The sequence below is a fragment of the Melitaea cinxia genome, chromosome 24, assembly GCF_905220565.1.
Source record: "Melitaea cinxia chromosome 24, ilMelCinx1.1, whole genome shotgun sequence".
Classification (NCBI taxonomy): domain Eukaryota; kingdom Metazoa; phylum Arthropoda; class Insecta; order Lepidoptera; family Nymphalidae; genus Melitaea; species Melitaea cinxia.
This window is the reverse complement of record NC_059417.1, coordinates 9670352-9697242: the sequence shown is the minus strand read 5'-3', so window position 1 is coordinate 9697242 and position 26891 is coordinate 9670352. Positions and strand designations below refer to the sequence as shown.

The following is a 26891-nucleotide window of genomic DNA, read 5'->3' as shown; positions in this document are numbered from 1 at the left end:
CATTATATGATACAATATAAACTTTGAAATTAATATTAACGTGATACTATAAGTTTAACTACTATGTACTTACTTTAAATTACTGTTGTACTTAGGGTTGGCTTAAGAGTCTAGACCATGTAGCACCCGACTGCAATTGACATTGTGGCGCTTTGTGAATTTGGTAGTTCGTGTAAACAAACATCGATGGTTGTAGGATCGATTCCTGCTTAGGGTAAATTTTGTATTGTACTCAACGTATTTAGGAGAGCACGTAAAGCTGGTTTCCTTCAATTACTGATACAGAGGGTATCTGCGATACACTGCACAATACTGTCAAACATTGACATTTTTAAGTCTAAGAACATTAAATGTAATACCTAGTGGAGTGTTTGAAAACAACACTAGAGGACATTTTTATCGATGTGAATCAATATTTATTTAATTTACAAATATACCTAACCTTTCAATAAATTTTAGTAATTACTCAATTCACAGGGAAATAAATAAATTTTTACTTATGTGCGCACGTAAGAAGTTGTACTTCATTGGCTAGCTAACTTCACGTTATTAACTTCTTCTTCGTTGACTAACTTCAGGGTGTCGGTTTTTGTGACAGTGTGTGTGCGCATTTATAGGCTAGCTAACTTTTGGGTGTCGTTTTTTTTTATGACGGTGTGTACGCGCATCGTAAAGCCCTCATCATTTTTCCCTAACGCGCCAAAAGAAGTATATCTTCAGTGTCTTCAATAATAAACAAAAATAGTTGCTACCATAAATAATAAATAAATATCAACTATGTGTAGAATTAATCCCTTACCTAGTAGTGCCACTAAACATGTTAATTGTTATTTGATTTCAGTAAGATAAAATTGTAATTAGTTTTTATTTATTTTATTTTATCGGTAGAATTCATATTAGGATTTCTGGCAGCACTTGCATGTACGTCAAATCAAATAAAACTTCAAGAAAAACAACTCCCATTAAAGGGAACTTTTACACCGAAAATACTTTATCAGCGGTTATTGTTATACCTGTTATTTAAACACGTCGCAGGTACGTATTATACGGTATTTACTGTTGTCGACTGTACACATGGAGCGTTTACACAACCCGTTTATTTACATTTGGTCGAATGTTAGTAGCAGTTAGTAATAGATGCGATAATTTCTTCCGAAAATTTAATATCTTTTACTTTGTTATTGTTTTGTAGGCGCAGATGACGAACCAGGTTTCACCTATCGAGGAGCAGGAGAAGCTTCTTGACGATGCTTTGAACGTGGTCAAAGTCCAGGTGAGTTAAAAAAATAAAACAATTTGTGCTGGCGGTAGTATCCACTCTGTAATTCTAGCAAAAACATTATTTAATATTTTATTTATACGTTTTTTATGATCACTAGACTGTTTTCTTATTCCTTGCTCTAAGCACATTATATACTTATTACATTATGATTTTTGTGTAAAATAAGCCACTTAATCACATCACAAACATAGTTACTAACTGATAAATTACAAAAATAATATACTTAAAACTTATATCAAGTAAAAATAAATCCTAATAGGAAGATTTGTGTTTGATTTATTTTAATCATAATTTTGATAAATATGGAATTGTAAAAAATTTTCAGGCATTTCAAATGAAAAGATGCCTGGACAAATCCAAGTTGATGGATGCTCTGAAGCATGCATCCACAATGCTGGGAGAGCTTAGAACATCACTGCTGTCCCCAAAGAGCTACTATGAACTCTGTATCCTTTGGCATATGTATTTTGTCTTTTGTTGTATACAGTGTTGAAGACAACATACAAGTAAATATTTTGTAACTTGTGATAATTAATTAAAAGAAACTTATAGAGAAACCTTTATCAGCCATTTTTTTTTGTTACAATTTTTTTTATTAGAAGTGTTGCTATATTTAAAAACTACAGTAAAACTTGTACAAATATATAATTGCCAGGTTGAATTATATTTTTGTGTATTACTATTATAAACCACATGTTTTGGTTCTAAACACAGAGATAGAGGTAACAGTTGAAATTAAATGATTACAATAGTAAATATGTACTAGGGAAGAATATAAAATAATCAAGAATATATTTATTTTTTTCTATTATAACAATCAAGTTTTATTTTTAAAAACATATTTTTATTTTTAAATAGAGAACCCATTTTGAGTATGTTAATATGTTTTGTGTGTATAGCATACCATATACTCCTACATTCACATACATGTCATAGACTTATAGCTGCAGAATAAAACTTATACAAATCTACTCTGAAGTAACTTATCACTTTTGTTCTGGTATAAATTTTCTTAATAGTAATTCAGATATGGCAATAACAGATGAGCTCCGACATTTAGAGCTGTACTTGTTGGAAGAATTCCAGAAGGGTCGTAAAGTGGCAGATCTCTATGAATTGGTACAGTACGCTGGTAATATTGTGCCCCGATTGTACCTTTTGATCACTGTCGGATTGGTGTACATCAAGACAAATACGAATTTGAGGAGAGATTTATTGAAGGTAGGTTGATAAATGCTCTTAAGCCTGGTTCCTATATTCAAAAATTTGTTATTTTCACGTACTATTTGATGGCTAGGCTTTAGATTAAGAACCGTCATTTTGAAGTTAGATAGCTTAGGGTTACTTTCTTTGTAACGAATTTATGTCGATAAATGGGCTAATTTGGAAGTTAGGTTACCATTTTTTTAATTTATTTTTTGTAGCGAAATTATGCCCATAAATATTCAAATTTTGAGCTTAGATAATTCGATGATTCTTAATCTAAAGCCTTACCATATTTTGATTTTAAAAAATTTAACTAAGGCGGCAATAGAAGATATTTATACAAAATAAATCCAGTCAAATTAAGTCAGTACTTTGGACACAACATAGGTTAACGACTAAACTCAAATTAGTATATTAGTAATTGCATGTAATGTATGTGGTTCAATTATTAATGTTTCTGGCTTGTACCCACTATGAAAATTCTAAACATTTTGTAATGTAAGACTGTGAACTTCTTACGAAAATAAATCATTGATCTTTATAAGTAATATTTGTTACGCAAGACTATTTTTCTCCTGTAGGATTTGGTAGAGATGTGCCGTGGTGTTCAGCATCCGTTACGTGGTCTGTTCCTGAGGAATTACTTACTGCAGTGCACTAGGAATGTGCTGCCTGATACCACTGAAGCTCAGAATGAGAATGAGGGAACTGTAAGTTTTATAAAAATGACAGAAATAATAGGGTAATAATAAATAGCCTTTTCAGTAGAGTCCGGCCAAACCATATTTTTGGCCAAAGCTAAAAACAAAAAACCGAAATTCTACCTTGGCCGTAGTTTCGGCTGAAACCGAAATGTTTACTGAAGTCACGTAGTTTAAGCATACAGCATTAAATAGTTATAAAACAAAGTTGCTTCCCACTGTCTGCCTGCTTAAAATCTTTAAAAATAGGCAACGAATTTTGATGTGGTTTTCTTTATTTAATAGAGTGATTCCTGAGAAAGGTATATGTACACAGATAGGGTAGATCAGTGTGAACACTGATAGTTTTAGAGGTTTCTAATGTGATGTCGTAAATAAACACAATTTTTTTCGGCTTACATTGCAAATATTTTATATTTTATATTTAGTATCAGCATTGCAACCGTGCGAAGCCAGAGTGGGTCGCTAGTTTTGATATAATGGAATTTATGTTCATTAATAATTTCATTAATATTTCATTCATAAGATAATAATATTTACTTCCGGACATTTAAGCCGGCGGCGCGGAGGGTTGCTACGCTGAATGATGCACCACATTTTTTTGAACAGGGTTATGGTGGGGCCGTTTTTACGAAAGCTGGTCGAAACCCAAACCAAATTTTGGTCGGTCCTTACTTTTACTTAGAAATGCTCATGAATGACCAATTCATCATCATAATTATTTGAATTCCCAAAATCTTTACATTGGTGTAGTTATTGTGCTCTTTTTGTACTATTGAAGCTCATCTAACTAAAATTAAAGAATAAATGATATCTCAAAATTTCTATTTGTAGTTCAAATTTGTAATGGTGAAGTTATGAAATAATATTATTTTTTAGGTTCGGGATGCCATTGACTTTGTTTTGATGAATTTCGCTGAAATGAATAAGTTATGGGTTCGAATGCAGCATCAAGGTCATTCAAGGTAAGCCACTAATTTAATGAATTTCAAAATTAGTCACATATTTGTTTTATCAGTTTATATGTTACAGTTAATTGGTTAATTATAGTGAATTTACGAGTATATATCAGTATTCTGGCAGTCGATCCTAAACAATTTATTGAAGTGTATGTAGGTTAACACTGTTTCAAGATTTACTAAAAATTTTGGTCTCTTCCGTACTCCTTATCTTATATATAAAATTCTTGTGTCACAATGTTAGTTACAATACTCCTTTCAAATGGCTGGACCGATTTTAATGAAATTTGGTGTCCATATCGGGTAGGTCTGAGAATCGGCTAACATCTATTTTTCATACCCCTAAGTTATAAGGTGCGGGGATTAGTTAATAACATATATGGCAAAACAACGTTTGCAGGGTCAGCTAGTAGTATACTCATATCCTTATTGAACACAAAAAAATTTGAGACACAGAAATTCGTGTTCTCTGTGTTGCCATTTATTTCGTTTACTGATATGTCCTCTAACTAATATATTCATATTATAAGTTTAAAATAAATTTTACAGAGACAAAGAACGTCGTGAACGCGAACGGTCCGAGCTGAGGATCCTCGTGGGTACGAACCTGGTGCGACTCTCTCAGCTGGAGTCTGTGGGCGAGCAGGACTACCGGCGCCTCGTGCTGCCCGGCATCCTGGAGCAGGTGGTCAGCTGCCGGGACGCCATCGCGCAGGAGTACCTCATGGAGTGCATCATACAGGTGAGCGGCAGTAGTGGGCGGAGTGGTCGTACGTCCTGCAGCAGGAGTACCTCATGGAGTGCATCATACAGGTGAGCGGCAGTAGTGGGCGGAGTGGTCGTCCGTCCTGCAGCAGGAGTACCTCATGGAGTGCATCATACAGGTGAGCGGCAGTAGTGGGCGGTGTGGTCGTACGTCCTGCAGCAGGAGTACCTCATTTCATCTCTCACTACCATGGGTTGACTGATAGAGGTCTCTTTTAGAGATGAGTTTGCCCTCGTAAACTTCCGATAGGTGTGCATTATATAGGTAGCAACTTTTCTTGAATTGAACTCAAGAAAGTTCATTGCCCCCTACCAAGTTTACCCACCCTAGCAAGTTTAATCAATTCAATGTCTCCGAGTCCAGGTGTCAACTAAAGGTCAGTAGGTTACGGGTGTTCCGTGACAGTAGCTCACAGCAAAAAAATAAATATATATATAAAATATATTAAATATATAAAAAAATAATTGTTATAAACTAATTAAATTTCTTAACAGGTTTTCCCTGACGAATTTCACTTGGCCAATCTGCAACCGTTTCTCAAATCCTGTGCAGAGCTACAACCGGGAGTCAATATCAAGAATATTATTATAGCCCTCATTGAAAGATTAGCGGCTTACAGTCAGGTAATATGTTTTTATACCAATAATTTTAAATTATAATTTACTATTGCAAACACTGGGCAATGTTCAAGTGAATTTCTTTGAAGTAAAAAAAATCAATATTAATAACAATTGATAAAATCACCGAAATCAAACATTTTAATTCAAAGAATGAAGAGCAACTGCAAAACTATAACAGCTATTTATCTTATCATTAAGTGTGAGTGTTTATGAAGTAAAACTTCTTCACCCACGCTTGACTTAGGGAGTAAGCTAGCGAATGCGTGACGAGAGCGTTACGAAAAGTGTGATCGGGCGAGGCGAATGGAGCAAGAAAGAGGTCCAAGCATACATTTTGTTTCTTTCTTCCTCTTATAGCCTTTAGTATAGTTACGTTTCGTATATCTAAGACACGGTGCAGGCCTATTGTGCAGAAGTTTTAGTTCAGTCGTGTGGTCTAAAGCACACTCGTTTTTTTTAGGAATACTATACTAAGACTTCTTATTTATTTATTTATTTATATTATTAAAAAATGTTTACACAAAACATTGTCTAAATATTTATCTTTTTTTAAAATTTCTTTTATACCTAGTCAATGGTACGGAACCCTTCGTGCGCGAGTCCGACTCGTCACTCTTAACTAAATGATTGGATTGAACTGTTTTCAGTAATAATATTAATAATTTAACAGAGAAACGAAGGTAATGTCAACTTGAGCGTAGTTCTAGAAGATGGCAACGAACAAGAAGTGCAACTGTTTGAAGTGTTCTCGGACCAAGTTGCTGCCATAACTCAGGTATGTATTCTAGGTTCAATTACTAGGTCGTACGGCTCACCTGATGGTAAGTGATTACCGTAGGTTATAGACAGACGTCTGCAACACCAAAAGCATCGCGACCCTACCCCCAATCCCCTCAGGAGCTCTGGTCACCTTACTTACCAATAGGAACACAACGCTGCTTGGAAACAGTATTATTTAGCTGTGGTCTTCTGTAAGGTCGAGGTACTACCCCAGTCGGGCTGCTCCATATTTTGAGCAGGAAATTTCCTGCTGTGCCCTACCTCAGTTAAAATATTGAACTCCTATAAAAAGTGAGTCTGTCAGTTCCTACACGCGACTGGAATGTACTCCTTAAGAATGTGGTAATTAAACCTTAAAAGGTTCTATTAAATTAGGGGAATAATAATTATATCAAAACATAATTTCACTCTTGCTATTTTTATCGCCGCGTTGGCGCAACGGTTACAGCCATGGATTGTACCTGTTGCGCTGGCGGTTGCGGGTTCGAAGCGATCCGTGGTGGGTCCGAGGGTGTTTGCCGTGGTCTGGGTGTTTGTGCAGTCCTTGTGGGTCTTCCACCGTGCCTCGGAGAGCATGTTAGGCCGTAGGTCGTGGTTGTAACATGTACACGTGGTAGCAATCGTTACTCATAGTAGGAAATACAGGGTGTTTGGTGGGGTGTTGGACAAACGGTTAGGGGAGTAAGGGGGGGTCATTGCCAATATATCTGGCCACTTAACTAAAGTCATTGCCCTTTTTTTTTTTCATGCAGCATTTAATTGTTTTTTACAAAATCTCCAGAATTCATCATTCAAACTCATAAAAGACAAAAAAAAATGTGTTACGGACCCAAATTATTTTTATTTCTTTTTTTTGAATAAATTCCCAACATTTTGAAACCATATTTGTAAGTGTAACATGAAAAAATACGAAAATATGGGCCTTCAAAGTTTTTAAGAGTTGCAAAATTTTACCAAACTACAAACTTTAAAGTGATATAAAAAAAAAAACCAAACACGATAGGGTTTTAACTATTTTTTTTAAAATATCCTGCATTTATGTCCTTTCTAACAATGTATCATTTGCTATCAAGAAAAAATTTTGAGTAGAGATATTTAACAAAACATAACGCGCGGTCAAAAATCGCTTACTTAAATAATCATAATTGGTAAGTAAAGTCATGTGTATTTAATAAAGAAAACTAAAAAGGTTTTCTGAATTGAGTTTATAAAAAAACAAGGGATTATTAAATTTCTCTAATGACGACCAAGAACCAGTATCACGCTTGTAGGCAGACCTCCTAGCATTGTTTGGCATTAATAAACACTAAATAAAAACAAAACAAAATTAAAAACAAGACTTTTATTATAAAAGTTGTTCAAATTGTTGGCCACCATTTTTAATACAAGCACGGTATCTTTTTCTTATTTCCGTCGTCGTAGTGGCCATCAGCATTTCTTGCTTCAAAAGGTCGAATGCATCAATAATCCTCTCTCTCAAATGGTTGCGTCTTTGTATTTCTTCCGTATTGACGAGTTCCTTCGCACGACCCCAGACATAAAAATCGACTGGAGTAAGGTCTGGGGAGCGTGGAGGCCATGGTATAGGACCGTCGCGACCAACCCAGGAATTACGAAATACTTCGTTTAAATATTCCCTAACTGTCAGGCGCCAGTGGGCAGGACATCCGTCATTTTGGAAAATTATGGGCCTATCTTCTTCTATTATTGGCAAATTACATGTGAGTTCCGGTGAATCATTTTGGAGAAACTCCAAATAATTATCTCCGTTTAAATTGTCTGGTAAGAAATGCGGCCCAATCACATTATTTCTAATTACTCCTGCCCACACATTTACTGAGAACTTTCTTTGGAAGCGTGTTAGTTTCTTTAATTTAGGATTTTCACCTTTCCGCGCCCAATGATGTAGGTTATGTAAGTTGAGTATTCCCTCACGAGTGAATTTAGACTCGTCTGTCCATAAGATACTTTTTAAAAAGTTTTCATTTTTAATATCAGTGTGCAAAATAAATCTGACCGATCTGAAGACGGACTGATCGACAGAAATAGATAAGGAACTTTGTTACTCTCTCTAACGAACGAGACATAAAACTACTTAGCCAATCACAGCACAGTAGTCTAGGGGTTTGAATAAAAACAGGTTTTTTTAACTGCGTGATAGAAACTAGAGACTGATTCATTGTATCATTTTAAACAAATTTTATTATTAGTTTTTTGTCCACCGTCGTTTCGGTCCATCTCGAGGGAGGCCTGCCTACAAGCGTGATACTGGTTCTTGGTCGTCATTAGAGAAATTTAATAATCCCTTGTTTTTTTATAAACTCAATTCAGAAAACCTTTTTAGTTTTCTTTATTAAATACACATGACTTTACTTACCAATTATGATTATTTAAGTAAGCGATTTTTGACCGCGCGTTATGTTTTGTTAAATATCTCTACTCAAAATTTTTTCTTGATAGCAAATGATACATTGTTAGAAAGGACATAAATGCAGGATATTTTAAAAAAAATAGTTAAAACCCTATCGTGTTTGGTTTTTTTTTATATCACTTTAAAGTTTGTAGTTTGGTAAAATTTTGCAACTCTTAAAAACTTTGAAGGCCCATATTTTCGTATTTTTTCATGTTACACTTACAAATATGGTTTCAAAATGTTGGGAATTTATTCAAAAAAAAGACATAAAAATAATTTGGGTCCGTAACACATTTTTTTTTGTCTTTTGTGAGTTTGAATGATGAATTCTGGAGATTTTGTAAAAAACAATTAAATGCTGCATGAAAAAAAAATAAAAGGGCAATGACTTTAGTTAAGTGGCCAGATATATTGGCAATGACCCCCCCTTACTCCCCTGACCGTTTGTCCAACACCCCACCAAACACCCTGTATATCAGGCCAACCCACATTGGAGCAGTGTGGTGGATTAAGCTCTGATCCTTCTACTACATGGGGAAACAGACCTATGCTCAGTAGTGAGATATTACAGGCTGAAAAAACGAATAAATCGTTGGAGTACTTTAATGAAATATACTAAATGGTTTAATAATTTTCAGAGTCGTACAGACATGCCACCCGAAGACATGCTAGCATTACAGCTGGCGTTGCTGAAGCTGGCTCAGCGTTGTCATCCCGACAAGTTGTCGTATGTCAATAGGGTTCTTGCACACACAGACAGAATCTGTGCTGATATTTATCAGGCAAGGTATGTATTGAAAATTAATTTGTGTATTTTATTATTAAAAAAGTGTTGTACATTACCAGTAATTAGTACAACAGATTGTAGTAACTAACAAAATAAATAAGTTTTTTGTACATATCAAATTCTATAAGGTTTTTGCATTGATTTAAATACTTTTTTGTGGTATCGATAGTATAGGGCTATAACATTTTTGAATATCATATCAAAAATCGACCGTTCCAGCGGGGATCGAATCTGCATCTCCGACTGACCGAATTAAGCTATGGAATGATGTACCCGCTAGATCGAAATTTTTGATATGATGATTTTATATTCGGTTTAAGCGAACCGTGGGCTATAGGTACTTTGTTATGTTGTTAGTTTTTATTGTTCTATTATTAGTATTTAGGGAGGCCTATGTCTAGCAGTGGACTGGAATAGGCTGAACTGATTCTGTTGTTAGTAATAAATTAAAAAGCAAATAAATTTAAATAAATATAAAAAAGTGTGTGTGTGCTTACGTACGCATGTAAGAAGTTATACTTTATTGATTAGCTAACTTCACGTTGCTAACTTCTTCCTCGTTGACTAGCTAACTTCACGGTGTCGGTTGTTTGTGACGGTGTGCGCGCGCATCGTAAAAATTACTCTCATCATTTTTCAAAAGAAGACTTTAAAAATACGTTAATTAGTTTATCGAACATTTCATTATTTGTAATAGATAATAGTTTTAAATTAATAATAATAATAAAAGTATAGTTCTTAAACATTTTTGAATATAATATCAAAAATTGACCGCTCCAGCGGGATTCGAACCCGCGTCTCCGACTGACCGTGTCGGCGCTCTAGCCAATTAAGCTATGGAACGATGTACCCGCTAGAGTGAAATTTTTGATATGATCATTTTTATTTTCGGTTTAAGCGGACCGTGGCGCCGTCTATAGTGAGTTCTTTACAGAGACCCGTAACTATTCAAAGTTTCATATTACAATGAAAATCTTTGACAGGAGACGACACCATGCTATTTTTAATATGTACGATTTTATTTATGTGTTACCCTCACATTAGGATATAGTATAGTTCTTACTTAAAAATAAAGCTAACAAATAGGAGTAACTCGATTGTAAGGGGCCGTCGCCACGTATTTTCTACATACTCTGTGCGAACGTGTGTCCACGGCGAGGCGACGTGGCGAGCGGTCGCGCTGCTGGCGCCCTCGAGCCTGCTCGCGAGCGCGTGAGGCCGCCACTAGCTCCGCCACCACGGCGGGGACCCACGGGTGCGGCCCACAGCCACGCTGGGCAGGCGGGTCGGTGACCGCAGGGCTGGCTTTGTCGCACCGAAGACGCTGCTGCGCGCCTTCGGCCTGTGTATTTCAAAGCCAGCGGTTGGATGGTTATCCCGCCACCGGGCGGCTTTATAAGTTCCGAGGTGGTAGTGGAACTGTGTCATCCCTTAGGCGCCCCTCTCGACACCAACGGGAAGGGAGGGGAAGGCTATATTCTTACTGCCGTAACCACACAGTCTCTACGTCCATTGTAAAGAATTATTTGACTGAGACACTAATTATTTCGCTCTCGTCGGGCGCGTAATTGAACTCATTCAACAAATAAAAGCACAACGCATCGTCGACATCCGTTACGAGTCGTCGCGGATACGCTGTAATTCCGTCACAAGTCGTAAAATTAAAAATCATTATGAGTTTTAATGAAATAATACAATCTTTTTATCGTAAATTACAATTAAATTAATAAAAATCACAACATTAGTGACTCCCTCACACGTTACCAATTCGATTTAAAATAGTAATTGATTTTATTTGAGATAAATTTTCAATCGATTTAATGAAATATTTTTAGTAAAAAAATATTAATTATTTATTCATTTGTTAGTTTATTTAATAGTTTTACTTATTTCATTTGTATATCGATTTATTGTATTTTAAGAAGTATTTGATAGTCTGTGGTTGTTTGTTATGCACAGGGCACTTTACTACTATACTACTAATAACTACTCGTCAATAAAGGATGACATTACTGTAGAATTTTATAGTACATTATTCCGGAAAAAAAACCTGTAATTTATAGATGTGAACTGTCAAAAAGAAAATAAACAGTTGGATGGGGTATAACATTTTTAACAATTGTTACAGTGGTAAACCACACTTAGAACACAACACACCGGTCTTCAAAGAACTGATGAAGATATTGAAACTACCAGCGGACCACTACAAGAACATACTGACGCTGATAAAACTACAGAACTACGCTCCGTTGATCAACCGTCTCAACCAAGTTGGTAGGATGATGATCGCTGTTCATCTCATTAATGATGTTCTGGAGAGTGATACTACTGTGTCTACTCCTGAAGATGTGAGTACTGTTTAGATTGATTGATTCAGCTTGTGATATCCCACTGCTGGGCATAATATAAATAGAATAAAAAGCTATTAGTGATGATGCAATGTAGTTAGACGAAAAAATAGTCCAGTAAATATGAATTATTAGAGATAATTCAAAAAGTACTTGTCAAATCTTTATTTGTTTGAGACCACATGCCATGCACCACATTTTTTTATATGTAACTAGGTCAGCAAACAAAGTTATGGCTTACCTGATGGTAAGCAATTACTGTAGTTATAGAACAACCAGGTACATAAAAAACAATATTAATTTAACAAAATTTACCGAAATACGGTGATATATTAAATTATTTATCATCTTTCAGGTTGAAGCAGTTCTGTCAATGTTAGAGGTTCTAGTGAAGGAACAACCCGATGGAGCAGTGGACACTGACAACGAGGACTTTGTAGAGGAACAGGGTTTGCTGGCCAGGTTAGAACTAAATGATTATTTGTACCCTGCTGGCTTAGTTACGTTATTCGGCATTCAGCCTGTAACATCCCACTGCTGGGCATAGACCTCTTTCTCCATGTAGGAGAAGGATTGAGCTTAATCCACCACGCTGCTTCATTGCAGGCTGGCGGATATGAGTAACGACCGCTATCAGGTCTTATGATAACAACCGGGACCGGCGGGTTTACGTGCTCCCCGAAGCACGGTGGAGACACCCACAAAGATATACATCCAGACCGGAAAGAAATATTTGTACAAACGCAAATTATTTAAAATATTTTTTTCCATATGGGAAATTTCTGTTTTTCGAGGATACTTGCAAGTATTTTTTTAACTTTATCTAATTTCATAACTTTATAAATTAAGCACTTTATTAGATTGCTCAGTGTGAATAAAAAAAAAAAAAAAACAATTCTATACAATTAATTTATTTATTATTTATTATTATATTTTTAGCAATTAAAAAAAAGTAAATGGAGTTTGTTCTGTTTTATTATGATACAAGTATCAAAATGTGTTTTTTTTATACTTTTTTTCTAGATTAATCCATCACTTCAAATCGGATTCAGCAGATCAACAGTACTTGATACTGAGCGCGGCACGTAAGGCCCTTCAAGGTGGGGGGGCGAAACGCATCCAACATACATTCCCCCCTATAGTATTCCACGCGTACCGCCTCGCGTTCACTTATAAGGATTTGAAGGATCAGGTTAGTTGGACACATCTTATTTTTTTAGTGACGAGAGCGTTACGAAAAGTGTGATTGGGCGAGTCGTATGACGAGTGGCAAGAGAGAGGTGCGAGCACACATTTTCTTTTTCTCTGTCTCGCATAGCCAGTTACGTTTCGCATATCTAAGGCACAGTACAGGCCTATTGTGCAGAGGTTTTACTAAAGTCGTGTGGTCTAAAGCACACTCATTTTTTTTTTAATTCGAGTTCTCCAAATCTGCATCGATACAACTGTGAATGTAACTTACGGAATATCATAGACTAGTAATGTAATGCACTGAAGACTTATTGAGCTACATAGGAGTAAAACATCTTGCTCAAAACCTGGACTAGCCCGTCTGGGGAAGTACCTCGACCTTACAGAAGATCACAGCTAAATAATACTGCTCTCAAGCAGTGTTGTGTTCCTGTCAGAGTGAGGTAGCCAGAGCTGCTGGTAGAAAGGTCTGGGGTAGCGTAATGACGAAGAAGGAGTCCGCGGAGCGTGCCGGGGAGAATGACGTCTCCGCTGACCCACTCCGGCGCAGACGTATGGGGGTAAGGAAGAGACGTTTGTCCCACCTCCCCCCCCCACTCGTAATAGTGGGGTCGCCGGCCGACACGATCCCACACCTCTGAGGGGTGGCCTTGTTGTGAGCGAGGCTACCCCACCATTGTGCCGGAGCCCGGAGTCTTTGTCCGAGCCTTCGGCCGGGGCTAGGTGGCGAATGCTAGCGCGACCCCATCTCGCCCCACCCAGGCGGACGACTGCTCACACGTGGTGGTTTTTAGTCAGTAGGTGTCTGACATAACCCTCTGATGCCCCCGCGCTGGAGGGTATCCATGATGGATTTTTCCCACGTAAAAAAAAAGTTAAATAGAGCGCTTGTGATGTTCTTGGTTTTTCAGCCGTCCAATATACGATTTCTTTCATCTTCTTTCGGCAATTTCTTTGCCACTACACACTACTCGTGGTTTTTCTTGTATTTATGATTTCCTTTTATGCACAAAGCATGTTATAAACAAACTACTTATCTTTTTAATATTAACATAAGATTGACTTGTCCGTTGGCGCAGTTTGTAGTGGCAATGCTTTTTGCTCCGCGGCTTGTGTGTTCGATTCTCGCCTGTATGTAGGTGTAATATTTGTATATTTTAATATATGTTTTATTTCTACGTATACTTACCAAAACGAATTACAACAATTGTCTGTTACCTATAATATGCATTAAATTGCATCCAATGCAGGAACAGACAACCACCTGTCTGTGTATGCTATAATTTATTTATTTATATTAAAATTATCATCTTAAATTTAAAGGATGTAATTAATTGAATTAACGACGTTTTTATTTTCTGTTTTAGGACGATATGTGGGAAAAGAAGTGTCAGAAGATATTCCAATTCTGTCATCAGACAATTAGCTTGTTGGTCAAAGCAGAACTGGCTGAGTTACCGTTGAGGTAAGTGCATCATTCACCATCACATAGATGGCACTAGTTTCTTTGTGTTGAAAAAATCAGTGCAAATGATAGCCAAAGGAAAATCAGGTTATTAATATGACGGCAAAATTTTTATTACACAGTCTTTTCAGATGTTATTTTAATGATCTTATCTTTAGTATATTTTTTTTTTGTTATTAATGTAAATTTAAATATATTTTTTATATGTTTAATATTTTTAGTGTGTTCAATGTTTTTTATTTTCTTTATAAAAGGATTTTATTGTGATTTTACTAATTAAATTTAATTTACACTAAGCAGCAGCATGTAGTGACTGCTTATAAAAAGAAGTATAATTTATATCATCATTACAGCATATACAGTCCACTGCTGGACATAGGCCTCCACAAGTTCACGCCAAAAATAACGTGAACTCATGTGTGTTGCCCATAGTCACCACGCTGGGCAGGCGGGTTGGTGACCGCAGGGCTGGCTTTGTCGCACCGAAGACGCTGCTGCCCGTCTTCGGCCTGTGTATTTCAAAGCCAGCAGTTGGATGGTTATCCCGCCATCGGTCGGCTTCTTAAGTTTCAAGGTGGTTGTGGAACCTTGTTATCCCTTAGTCGCCTCTTACGACACCCACGGGAAGAGAGAGGGTGGCTAAATTCTTTAGTGCCGTAGCCACACAGCATAATTTATATATTTATATATATTGTCGAAAAAAAAAGTTGCTATATCAGTCGGCTGTTACCTATAACACAAGCATTAAGTTGCTTACTTTAGGAACAGACGACTGTGTGTATTGTAGATATTTATTTATTTATATTTATGTAATTATTATTCTTTCAGATTATACCTCCAAGGTGCACTCGCTATAAGTGAAATAGGCTTTGCGAATCACGAAACAATTGCATATGAATATCTGTCACAAGCGTTTTCGTTGTACGAGGACGAAATATCAGATAGCAAGGCGCAACTCGCGGCCATCACTCTTATTATAGCTACGTTCGAACAAATTGATTGCTTCGGTGAGTGTATTATGACTATATGTATTAAGAAAATCTCATTAAGGTAGTGAATAGCAGAACATACCCTGTTAAAAACTTGGAGTAGCTCGACTAGGCATGTACCTTGACCTTATATGACGATTCTTTTTTTTAAATATATAAACTAGCTCTTGACCGCGATCTCACCTGATGGTAAGTGAAGATGCAGTCACTCAGATTTACACACAGCAGATGTATTCACTCTTGATTTAAAGATACCCAAGTTATAGTTAGTTGGGAAAACTGAAGCCGGAATGGCATTCCAATACGGTGCGTATTAGGAACGAGGAAGCAAAGTGCTTAGTGCGAGATCGTGGGATTTCAACCACGTAGCGGTACAGATTCATGCGGTGCTTTGCGGTTCGGTGGTAGAAAAGGTGATGGCGGAACCAAATTTTATAGTTCTTGAGCATAGTCTCTGAAATATATTCTGTAAAATACAGACAGACAGGCAACCTTGCGCCGATGTTCAAGACTTTGTAGTTTAGAGTTAACCAGTGGTTCGTCACCGATGAGTCTTCTGGCGCGTCGATCCACAGAATCCAAAGCAGCAAGCTGGGACTTGACAGAGCCATCCCATAAGTGGCTGCAGTACTGCATGCACGATCGAATTTATGCTTGGTACAGAGTAAGAAGCTGCTCCGGCGTGAAGTACTTCGTGACTTTATTGAGGATACCAAGTTCTTACCAGCAGTTTTTGCCTTGGATTCTATGCACTGTCCAAAGTTCAGAATAGACGAAACATTTATGCCTAGAATATGCCCGGTAAAAAGACACACTTGCGTTTTGGAAGCGTGGAATTTGACTAGGTTGGCCCAATTGGATACCTCTTTCAAAGCTAAATGTATGCGTTCGAAGAATAATATATAGTCAAACAACACTGATCTAAAGTCACTACTGTTAAACACAACACCTTGTGTTCCCACCCACCCAGTAGAAAGTTATGAGTAATATACATAAGAAAATCCAGTTGGATTGAGATCGCTCGTTTTTTTTGTAGTTGGGTAAAATTTATTAATAACTCGTTTATAATTGGTAATATAAAAAATAAATTTTAAATAAACTTCACCACACATTAGTTATTCCTTCACAGTGTATTAATTTTGACTGTTTTTGGGCAGTATATGTATGTATTCAGTTTCAGACTTTCTAGTATTAAGAGTATTAAAGTATTATGTACGCACTGAAGGGGGTTGGAGGGGGTCTGTTTTGTTTATTTTTGATGACATGGGGGCCGGGGGGTCTAGACGGTGGTTACGTCAGCAATATTCATTTATTATTTCTGAATACCTTAAAAATATATATGCCAATGTTTATGTACAGTATAGGGGGAGGGGGAAGAGTCTTTGCTGACTTTCGCTGACAAGGGGAGGAGGAGGGTAAAAAAATGATTAAAATTCTGCTTACGTACTACTTACGTATTACTTCTGGGCGGTGTTTGGCAGGCTTCGTCGAGTCTTCACTCCGAAGATTCCGCCATTCTTGAAAACAAAAGTCTTCGAGCAATACGTCCTGCTTGTGTTAACATACGGAGCCGAGACGTGGACACTGACGAAGGGACTGGTCCAGAAGTTTAACGTCCCTCAACGTGCAATGGAACGGGCTATGCTTTGGGATTCGCTTAAAGATAGGATCAGAAATGAGACTATGCGCGAGAGAACGAAAGTAATAACATAGCCTGTAGGCTGGATGAGGATTGCGGAAAACTGGGATGTCTGGCGCGAACTTGGGGAGGCCTATGTCCAGCAATTGACTGCAATAGGCTGTACTGACTGACTGATTGATTACGTAATACTTGAATGTCAGTGTCGGACCATCCTAGAAATTCTAGACGGTTTTAGAACTGCTGGTCTAAAGTTAAACTATTGTAGTAACAAAAAAAAAACTTGAGTGACCTCCATAAAAATACATACATACATACATACATACATACATATAATCACGTCTCTTTCCCGTAGGGGTAGGCAGAGACCACTTCTTTCCACTTGCTACGATCTTTACATACTTCTTTCGCTTCGTCCACTTTCATTATTCCCTTCATACATACTCTTCGGTTTAGGGTACTCTTGGTCTTGCCCTTTTTAAGACGTCCCTTATTTGATCCCAGAACGTCCGCCAAGGTCTATCCCTTCCAACTCTTACATTCACACTCGCCTTATACACTCCATAAAAATGACTAAAACTAAACCCTGTTGTGTAGGTGCTGAGAATGCAGAGCCGATGCGTACGGCTTGTGCTTTGGCTGCCAGTAAACTTCTTAAGAAACCCGACCAAAGCCGCGCGGTGGCCCTCTGCGCACATCTCTTCTGGAAGGCTCGAAAGGACGGCAAGCAGGTACTGTGGCCGGTTGATATTTAATTAGTGGTCGCCCAGCGGCCGAAATTCGATCATAATTAATTTAAATTACCTGCCCAGCGGTCACCAACTCGCCTGTCCAGCGTGGTGACTATGGGCAAAACACATGAGTTCACGTTATTTTTGGCGTAAACTTGTGGAGGCCTTCAGCAGTATGGCTGTAACGATGAATTTAAATTATAAGTTTGAACATTAAACAAATAAGCATATTATATGAGTGTATGTCAAATGCGTGGTAGTGTGTGTAATGTTTTTTTTATCTATAGAAATAAATAAAATTGAGAGTGTTTGTTTGTAATATTAAAAATAACTGGTTTTTACTAAATGCATATGGATGTCCGATGTATACGATACATATACCAAAATAACATATTTTTTTTACGATTTTTTTGTCTGTCTGTTTGTTCCGGCTAATCTCTGAAACGGCTGGACCGATTTTGACCGAACATTCACTGGCAGATAGTTGATGTAATAAGGAGTAACTTAGGCTACTTTTATTTTAGAAATTTTACTTATTTTATAACTGTGCGAACTGAAAAATAACTTTTTTTTTTTAAATTCAACGCGGTCGAAGTCGCGGGCATAGCTAGTTGATTTAATATATTAAAAAAAGAATCTTAGCAATCTGCACTCCTTTTCCGTATGAACTATAAGTATGCGTAAATTTCATACTCTTCTGTTCGCGCAATTTTCGTAAAAAATTAGAATTTTACTTCCATTTTCAGTGGGCGCTAAACGAGGCGTCGCGCGCTCTGGACTGCCTCAAGAAGGCAGCCCGCGTGGCTCAACAGTGCATGGACGGCGGAGTACAGGCGCAACTGCTGGCCGAGCTGCTGGGCCGGTACGCGCTGCTGCGGGAGCGCGGCAACGACTGCCTCACCACCGCGCTCATCGACGCGGTACTGCCACTGACCCACTGCCCCACTGCCCCACTGTATCATAGTACAGGCGCAACTGCTGGCCGAGCTGCTGGGCCGGTACGCGCTGCTGCGGGAGCGCGGCAACGACTGCCTCACCACCGCGCTCATCGACGCGGTACTGCCACTGACCCACTGCCCCACTGCCCCACTGTATCATAGTACAGGCGCAACTGCTGGCCGAGCTGCTGGGCCGGTACGCGCTGCTGCGGGAGCGCGGCAACGACTGCCTCACCACCGCGCTCATCGACGCGGTACTGCCACTGACCCACTGCCCCACTGCCCCACTGTATCATAGTACAGGCGCAACTGCTGGCCGAGCTGCTGGGCCGGTACGCGCTGCTGCGGGAGCGCGGCAACGACTGCCTCACCACCGCGCTCATCGACGCGGTACTGCCACTGACCCACTGCCCCACTGCCCCACTGTATCATAGTACAGGCGCAACTGCTGGCCGAGCTGCTTGGCCGGTACGCGCTGCTGCGGGAGCGCGGCAACGACTGCCTCACCACCGCGCTCATCGACGCGGTACTGCCACTGACCCACTGCCCCACTGCCCCACTGTATCATAGTACAGGCGCAACTGCTGGCCGAGCTGCTGGGCCGGTACGCGCTGCTGCGGGAGCGCGGCAACGACTGCCTCACCACCGCGCTCATCGACGCGGTACTGCCACTGACCCACTGCCCCACTGCCCCACTGTATCATAGTACAGGCGCAACTGCTGGCCGAGCTGCTGGGCCGGTACGCGCTGCTGCGGGAGCGCGGCAACGACTGCCTCACCACCGCGCTCATCGACGCGGTACTGCCACTGACCCACTGCCCCACTGCCCCACTGTATCATAGTACAGGCGCAACTGCTGGCCGAGCTGCTGGGCCGGTACGCGCTGCTGCGGGAGCGCGGCAACGACTGCCTCACCACCGCGCTCATCGACGCGGTACTGCCACTGACCCACTGCCCCACTGCCCCACTGTATCATAGTACAGGCGCAACTGCTGGCCGAGCTGCTGGGCCGGTACGCGCTGCTGCGGGAGCGCGGCAACGACTGCCTCACCACCGCGCTCATCGACGCGGTACTGCCACTGACCCACTGCCCCACTGCCCCACTGTATCATAGTACAGGCGCAACTGCTGGCCGAGCTGCTGGGCCGGTACGCGCTGCTGCGGGAGCGCGGCAACGACTGCCTCACCACCGCGCTCATCGACGCGGTACTGCCACTGACCCACTGCCCCACTGCCCCACTGTATCATAGTACAGGCGCAACTGCTGGCCGAGCTGCTGGGCCGGTACGCGCTGCTGCGGGAGCGCGGCAACGACTGCCTCACCACCGCGCTCATCGACGCGGTACTGCCACTGACCCACTGCCCCACTGCCCCACTGTATCATAGTACAGGCGCAACTGCTGGCCGAGCTGCTGGGCCGGTACGCGCTGCTGCGGGAGCGCGGCAACGACTGCCTCACCACCGCGCTCATCGACGCGGTACTGCCACTGACCCACTGCCCCACTGCCCCACTGTATCATAGTACAGGCGCAACTGCTGGCCGAGCTGCTGGGCCGGTACGCGCTGCTGCGGGAGCGCGGCAACGACTGCCTCACCACCGCGCTCATCGACGCGGTACTGCCACTGACCCACTGCCCCACTGCCCCACTGTATCATAGTACAGGCGCAACTGCTGGCCGAGCTGCTGGGCCGGTACGCGCTGCTGCGGGAGCGCGGCAACGACTGCCTCACCACCGCGCTCATCGACGCGGTACTGCCACTGACCCACTGCCCCACTGCCCCACTGTATCATAGTACAGGCGCAACTGCTGGCCGAGCTGCTGGGCCGGTACGCGCTGCTGCGGGAGCGCGGCAACGACTGCCTCACCACCGCGCTCATCGACGCGGTACTGCCACTGACCCACTGCCCCACTGCCCCACTGTATCATAGTACAGGCGCAACTGCTGGCCGAGCTGCTGGGCCGGTACGCGCTGCTGCGGGAGCGCGGCAACGACTGCCTCACCACCGCGCTCATCGACGCGGTACTGCCACTGACCCACTGCCCCACTGCCCCACTGTATCATAGTACAGGCGCAACTGCTGGCCGAGCTGCTGGGCCGGTACGCGCTGCTGCGGGAGCGCGGCAACGACTGCCTCACCACCGCGCTCATCGACGCGGTACTGCCACTGACCCACTGCCCCACTGCCCCACTGTATCATAGTACAGGCGCAACTGCTGGCCGAGCTGCTGGGCCGGTACGCGCTGCTGCGGGAGCGCGGCAACGACTGCCTCACCACCGCGCTCATCGACGCGGTACTGCCACTGACCCACTGCCCCACTGCCCCACTGTATCATAGTACAGGCGCAACTGCTGGCCGAGCTGCTGGGCCGGTACGCGCTGCTGCGGGAGCGCGGCAACGACTGCCTCACCACCGCGCTCATCGACGCGGTACTGCCACTGACCCACTGCCCCACTGCCCCACTGTATCATAGTACAGGCGCAACTGCTGGCCGAGCTGCTGGGCCGGTACGCGCTGCTGCGGGAGCGCGGCAACGACTGCCTCACCACCGCGCTCATCGAAGCGGTACTGCCACTGACCCACTGCCCCACTGCCCCACTGTATCATAGTACAGGCGCAACTGCTGGCCGAGCTGCTGGGCCGGTACGCGCTGCTGCGGGAGCGCGGCAACGACTGCCTCACCACCGCGCTCATCGACGCGGTACTGCCACTGACCCACTGCCCCACTGCCCCACTGTATCATAGTACAGGCGCAACTGCTGGCCGAGCTGCTGGGCCGGTACGCGCTGCTGCGGGAGCGCGGCAACGACTGCCTCACCACCGCGCTCATCGACGCGGTACTGCCACTGACCCACTGCCCCACTGCCCCACTGTATCATAGTACAGGCGCAACTGCTGGCCGAGCTGCTGGGCCGGTACGTGCTGCTGCGGGAGCGCGGCAACGACTGCCTCACCACCGCGCTCATCGACGCGGTACTGCCACTGACCCACTGCCCCACTGCCCCACTGTATCATAGTACAGGCGCAACTGCTGGCCGAGCTGCTGGGCCGGTACGCGCTGCTGCGGGAGCGCGGCAACGACTGCCTCACCACCGCGCTCATCGACGCGGTACTGCCACTGACCCACTGCCCCACTGCCCCACTGTATCATAGTACAGGCGCAACTGCTGGCCGAGCTGCTGGGCCGGTACGCGCTGCTGCGGGAGCGCGGCAACGACTGCCTCACCACCGCGCTCATCGACGCGGTACTGCCACTGACCCACTGCCCCACTGCCCCACTGTATCATAGTACAGGCGCAACTGCTGGCCGAGCTGCTGGGCCGGTACGCGCTGCTGCGGGAGCGCGGCAACGACTGCCTCACCACCGCGCTCATCGACGCGGTACTGCCACTGACCCACTGCCCCACTGCCCCACTGTATCATAGTACAGGCGCAACTGCTGGCCGAGCTGCTGGGCCGGTACGCGCTGCTGCGGGAGCGCGGCAACGACTGCCTCACCACCGCGCTCATCGACGCGATACTGCCACTGACCCACTGCCCCACTGCCCCACTGTATCATAGTACAGGCGCAACTGCTGGCCGAGCTGCTGGGCCGGTACGCGCTGCTGCGGGAGCGCGGCAACGACTGCCTCACCACCGCGCTCATCGACGCGGTACTGCCACTGACCCACTGCCCCACTGCCCCACTGTATCATAGTACAGGCGCAACTGCTGGCCGAGCTGCTGGGCCGGTACGCGCTGCTGCGGGAGCGCGGCAACGACTGCCTCACCACCGCGCTCATCGACGCGGTACTGCCACTGACCCACTGCCCCACTGTATCATAGTACAGGCGCAACTGCTGGCCGAGCTGCTGGGCCGGTACGCGCTGCTGCGGGAGCGCGGCAACGACTGCCTCACCACCGCGCTCATCGACGCGGTACTGCCACTGACCCACTGCCCCACTGCCCCACTGTATCATAGTACAGGCGCAACTGCTGGCCGAGCTGCTGGGCCGGTACGCGCTGCTGCGGGAGCGCGGCAACGACTGCCTCACCACCGCGCTCATCGACGCGGTACTGCCACTGACCCACTGCCCCACTGCCCCACTGTATCATAGTACAGGCGCAACTGCTGGCCGAGCTGCTGGGCCGGTACGCGCTGCTGCGGGAGCGCGGCAACGACTGCCTCACCACCGCGCTCATCGACGCGGTACTGCCACTGACCCACTGCCCCACTGTATCATAGTACAGGCGCAACTGCTGGCCGAGCTGCTGGGCCGGTACGCGCTGCTGCGGGAGCGCGGCAACGACTGCCTCACCACCGCGCTCATCGACGCGGTACTGCCACTGACCCACTGCCCCACTGCCCCACTGTATCATAGTACAGGCGCAACTGCTGGCCGAGCTGCTGGGCCGGTACGCGCTGCTGCGGGAGCGCGGCAACGACTGCCTCACCACCGCGCTCATCGACGCGGTACTGCCACTGACCCACTGCCCCACTGTATCATAGTACAGGCGCAACTGCTGGCCGAGCTGCTGGGCCGGTACGCGCTGCTGCGGGAGCGCGGCAACGACTGCCTCACCACCGCGCTCATCGACGCGGTACTGCCACTGACCCACTGCCCCACTGCCCCACTGTATCATAGTACAGGCGCAACTGCTGGCCGAGCTGCTGGGCCGGTACGCGCTGCTGCGGGAGCGCGGCAACGACTGCCTCACCACCGCGCTCATCGACGCGGTACTGCCACTGACCCACTGCCCCACTGCCCCACTGTATCATAGTACAGGCGCAACTGCTGGCCGAGCTGCTGGGCCGGTACGCGCTGCTGCGGGAGCGCGGCAACGACTGCCTCACCACCGCGCTCATCGACGCGGTACTGCCACTGACCCACTGCCCCACTGCCCCACTGTATCATAGTACAGGCGCAACTGCTGGCCGAGCTGCTGGGCCGGTACGCGCTGCTGCGGGAGCGCGGCAACGACTGCCTCACCACCGCGCTCATCGACGCGGTACTGCCACTGACCCACTGCCCCACTGCCCCACTGTATCATAGTACAGGCGCAACTGCTGGCCGAGCTGCTGGGCCGGTACGCGCTGCTGCGGGAGCGCGGCAACGACTGCCTCACCACCGCGCTCATCGACGCGGTACTGCCACTGACCCACTGCCCCACTGCCCCACTGTATCATAGTACAGGCGCAACTGCTGGCCGAGCTGCTTGGCCGGTACGCGCTGCTGCGGGAGCGCGGCAACGACTGCCTCACCACCGCGCTCATCGACGCGGTACTGCCACTGACCCACTGACCCACTGTCCCATTGACCCACTGTCCCACTGACTCACTGCACCACTGTACCTCCCGACTCACTACTCTGAGATACTAGGTGTGACGCACTGGGTGTATGACACTAGGCGTGACATACTACCTGTTACATATTGTGTGTGACACAGTAAGTGTGACACTGAGCATAACACACTAGGCATGAAAAACTGGGCTTGCTAAACTGGGAGTAAAGCCTAGTTGTGACATAATGAACGTTACTTCAAGAATTTAGTACATGGACAACGGTATACAGGTGCAAGCCAATTCAGATCTTCGACTGTCTAAATTATTTAATTCGTAATGTATAGTTAGTGACAGTCCCAACTTTGCAAAAGTGCGTTTTCATCGTAATCAAAACGAAAATACGAGTATGCAATAAAATCAAATATTAACTATCATTTCCAGATTATACAAAAAATCCGCGAGGAATTGGGCAATCTCGACCAATCGGAGGAGGTTGAACAGATCACCAAGCATTTCCACAACACGCTGCAACATATCAAAAATAGAATGGAGTGTCCAGATCCGGACGGACTTGGGTACGAAGGTCTAGTTCTGTCCTAACTGTTATCACACGGAGTAAAAATCTAGTAAGATTGCCATTACCAAAATACAAAAGTTGAATGACTAAATCAGTCGGAGCAATTGAGTAATCAAAGTAAGACAGTCTTTATTAGTCCAAGTTTTAAAAAATGTGACAATTTGAAAAGATTTTATGTAATAGGATCGTGTTTGCAATTTACTCTTTGCAACTGTTTTTCTTAGTTAATTAGGCAAATATGAAGAAACTATAAAAGTACCTCATTACCCTAAAATCTTCCAAAAGTTAGACAGGATTGAAAAAGTGTCTGGTTAAAGGCCAACAGATCGTAGCCCTATCTAGAAGCCATGATAATATTTGACAAAGAAATGTTTTAAGATCTATGTATTTACGATATAATCGTAATAACGAAACACTTGCTCTAATAAATTTAAATTTCATTTAAAGATCTTTAGTTTAATATATTCCATGTCGAAAGATAAGATATTGATATATTTTGGTGAAAAAAAATGTTGGTAAGTGAGGTTATCAAATTATTCATGTATTTTATTTTAAATGCAATTTATTTGTTGCGTTTTTATTTCATCCTGAGATAGAAAACCTTCTGGGTATTTATAATGCGTGATGTGTTAATTGTATACCTAATTTGTGGATACGGTTATCTTTCGGTAACTGATGCATTTTACAATTCATTAAAAATGAAATTGAAAAGTAATAATAAAATTTACTTTACATTTTATCAAATATAAGCTACTAATTGCAACTAATTTCACGATTTTATGAATAAAAATGAAATATATTTTTTTTAATTCATGTTTTGTGAATTCATTTGGAAAGATGTGCAGATAATGCTACACTGTAATAGATTAAAAGCTTAGTCATTTTGCAGTTATTTTAGTCATTTGAATTTGATTGAAACATGATGGTACAGGCACTTTAAATGTATGATTTGTTAACTTGCAATTATTTTTAAACTAAGGAACGTTTTAATGTATAACATTTTAGTAAAATAGAAATACTTTATATTTATAATCGAATAATAAATCAATTTATTAAACTGTTTATGATCTTTTATTTATTTTTAACCGACTTCAAAAAAGGAGGAGGTTACTCAATTCGACCGTATATATATATTTTTATGTATGTTCGAGGATAACTTCGTCGTTTATGAACCGATAATTCTTTATTGATAATTCTTTTTTTTTTGTGTTGGAAAGGAGATATCCTAAGTGTGGTACCATGATAAGGAAACCAGGACCTGATGACGGGATCCCAGAAAAATCGAGGGAAACCCTAAAAAATCCGCATAACTTTTTACTGGGTATACCGATTTTGATGATTTTTAATTTAATCAAAAGCCGATATTTATCATGTGGTCACGTTTAAATTTCATCGAGATCTGATAACAAATTTTGGAGATATTTGTGATAATGCGTATTTAAACTATTTTTTCGTCCACCTACGTTGTATTACTTGTCGATGTAATTCGGTTTAGTAAGTCGGTTATTTTCGTTTGCCAGCAAACACAATTATTAATATGAAACTTATTACTCCCTTTTTAGTTATTAATTATCTAATAAGAAAAATTACAAATTTGAATCTGGTTATTTTTTTTAATCTTCTTTTTAATCGATTAAAAAAATCTAAAGTACTTACCTAAATATGCCTACTATGAGGTCGGTGCCAGCCTTAAAATTTCACGCATTATTTATTGTAAATATTTCTTCACATGCGATTATATTAATTTGCTTCATCGGGTCACGGTACTGAAGTACTTTACCTTAGATAAAAAATTGATTTTTTTTTATAATTTAATATTATTAAAATCATCTATGTGACGTATTCCAAAATGCCACGATGTTTTAAGGTATCGTTCATGTTGCTCTTCACTACTTTTCTCACTATTCGCTTATGACGTCACCACAGTGTCGTCTATGCTTGACAACGGCGTGTAGTAAACGGATTAATGAAACGCTAGGGATGCGCCAGATTTGCGATATCAGATTTATTATGGCAATTTGATTGATTTTAGTTGATTTGATTTTTTTTTATTTGCTATTTACTTGTGTGTTAGCTAGTAGTTTTATGTTTTTTACATTTTGTTTTATTCAAATATCAAATTATTTATAAAAAATATAACACATTTGAGTTCAGTTTTGAATAGCTTAAAAAACATCTATACCATTTTGACTAGCCCGTTGACGCAGTTTGTAGTGACCCTGCTTTCTGCTCCGG

The 26891-nt window shown here is 42.7% G+C and overlaps 1 protein-coding gene across 1 annotated transcript; it reads left to right on the top strand.

The window, feature by feature from the left end:
- Nucleotides 1–1047: 1047 nt before the first annotated feature.
- LOC123665484 (vacuolar protein sorting-associated protein 35) lies at nucleotides 1048–25718 on the top strand. The gene is made up of 19 exons (XM_045599780.1): nucleotides 1048–1116; nucleotides 1193–1273; nucleotides 1608–1728; nucleotides 2310–2503; nucleotides 3070–3198; nucleotides 4069–4154; nucleotides 4698–4890; nucleotides 5409–5537; nucleotides 6205–6309; nucleotides 9366–9514; nucleotides 11643–11862; nucleotides 12218–12324; nucleotides 12886–13054; nucleotides 14421–14518; nucleotides 15347–15525; nucleotides 17744–17877; nucleotides 18624–18797; nucleotides 24521–24701; nucleotides 24736–25718. The coding sequence occupies exons 1-18, from the start codon at nucleotides 1075–1077 to the stop codon at nucleotides 24677–24679; spliced, it is 2469 nt and encodes an 822-aa protein (XP_045455736.1). The 5' UTR covers nucleotides 1048–1074; the 3' UTR covers nucleotides 24680–24701; nucleotides 24736–25718.
- Nucleotides 25719–26891: the final 1173 nt, after the last annotated feature.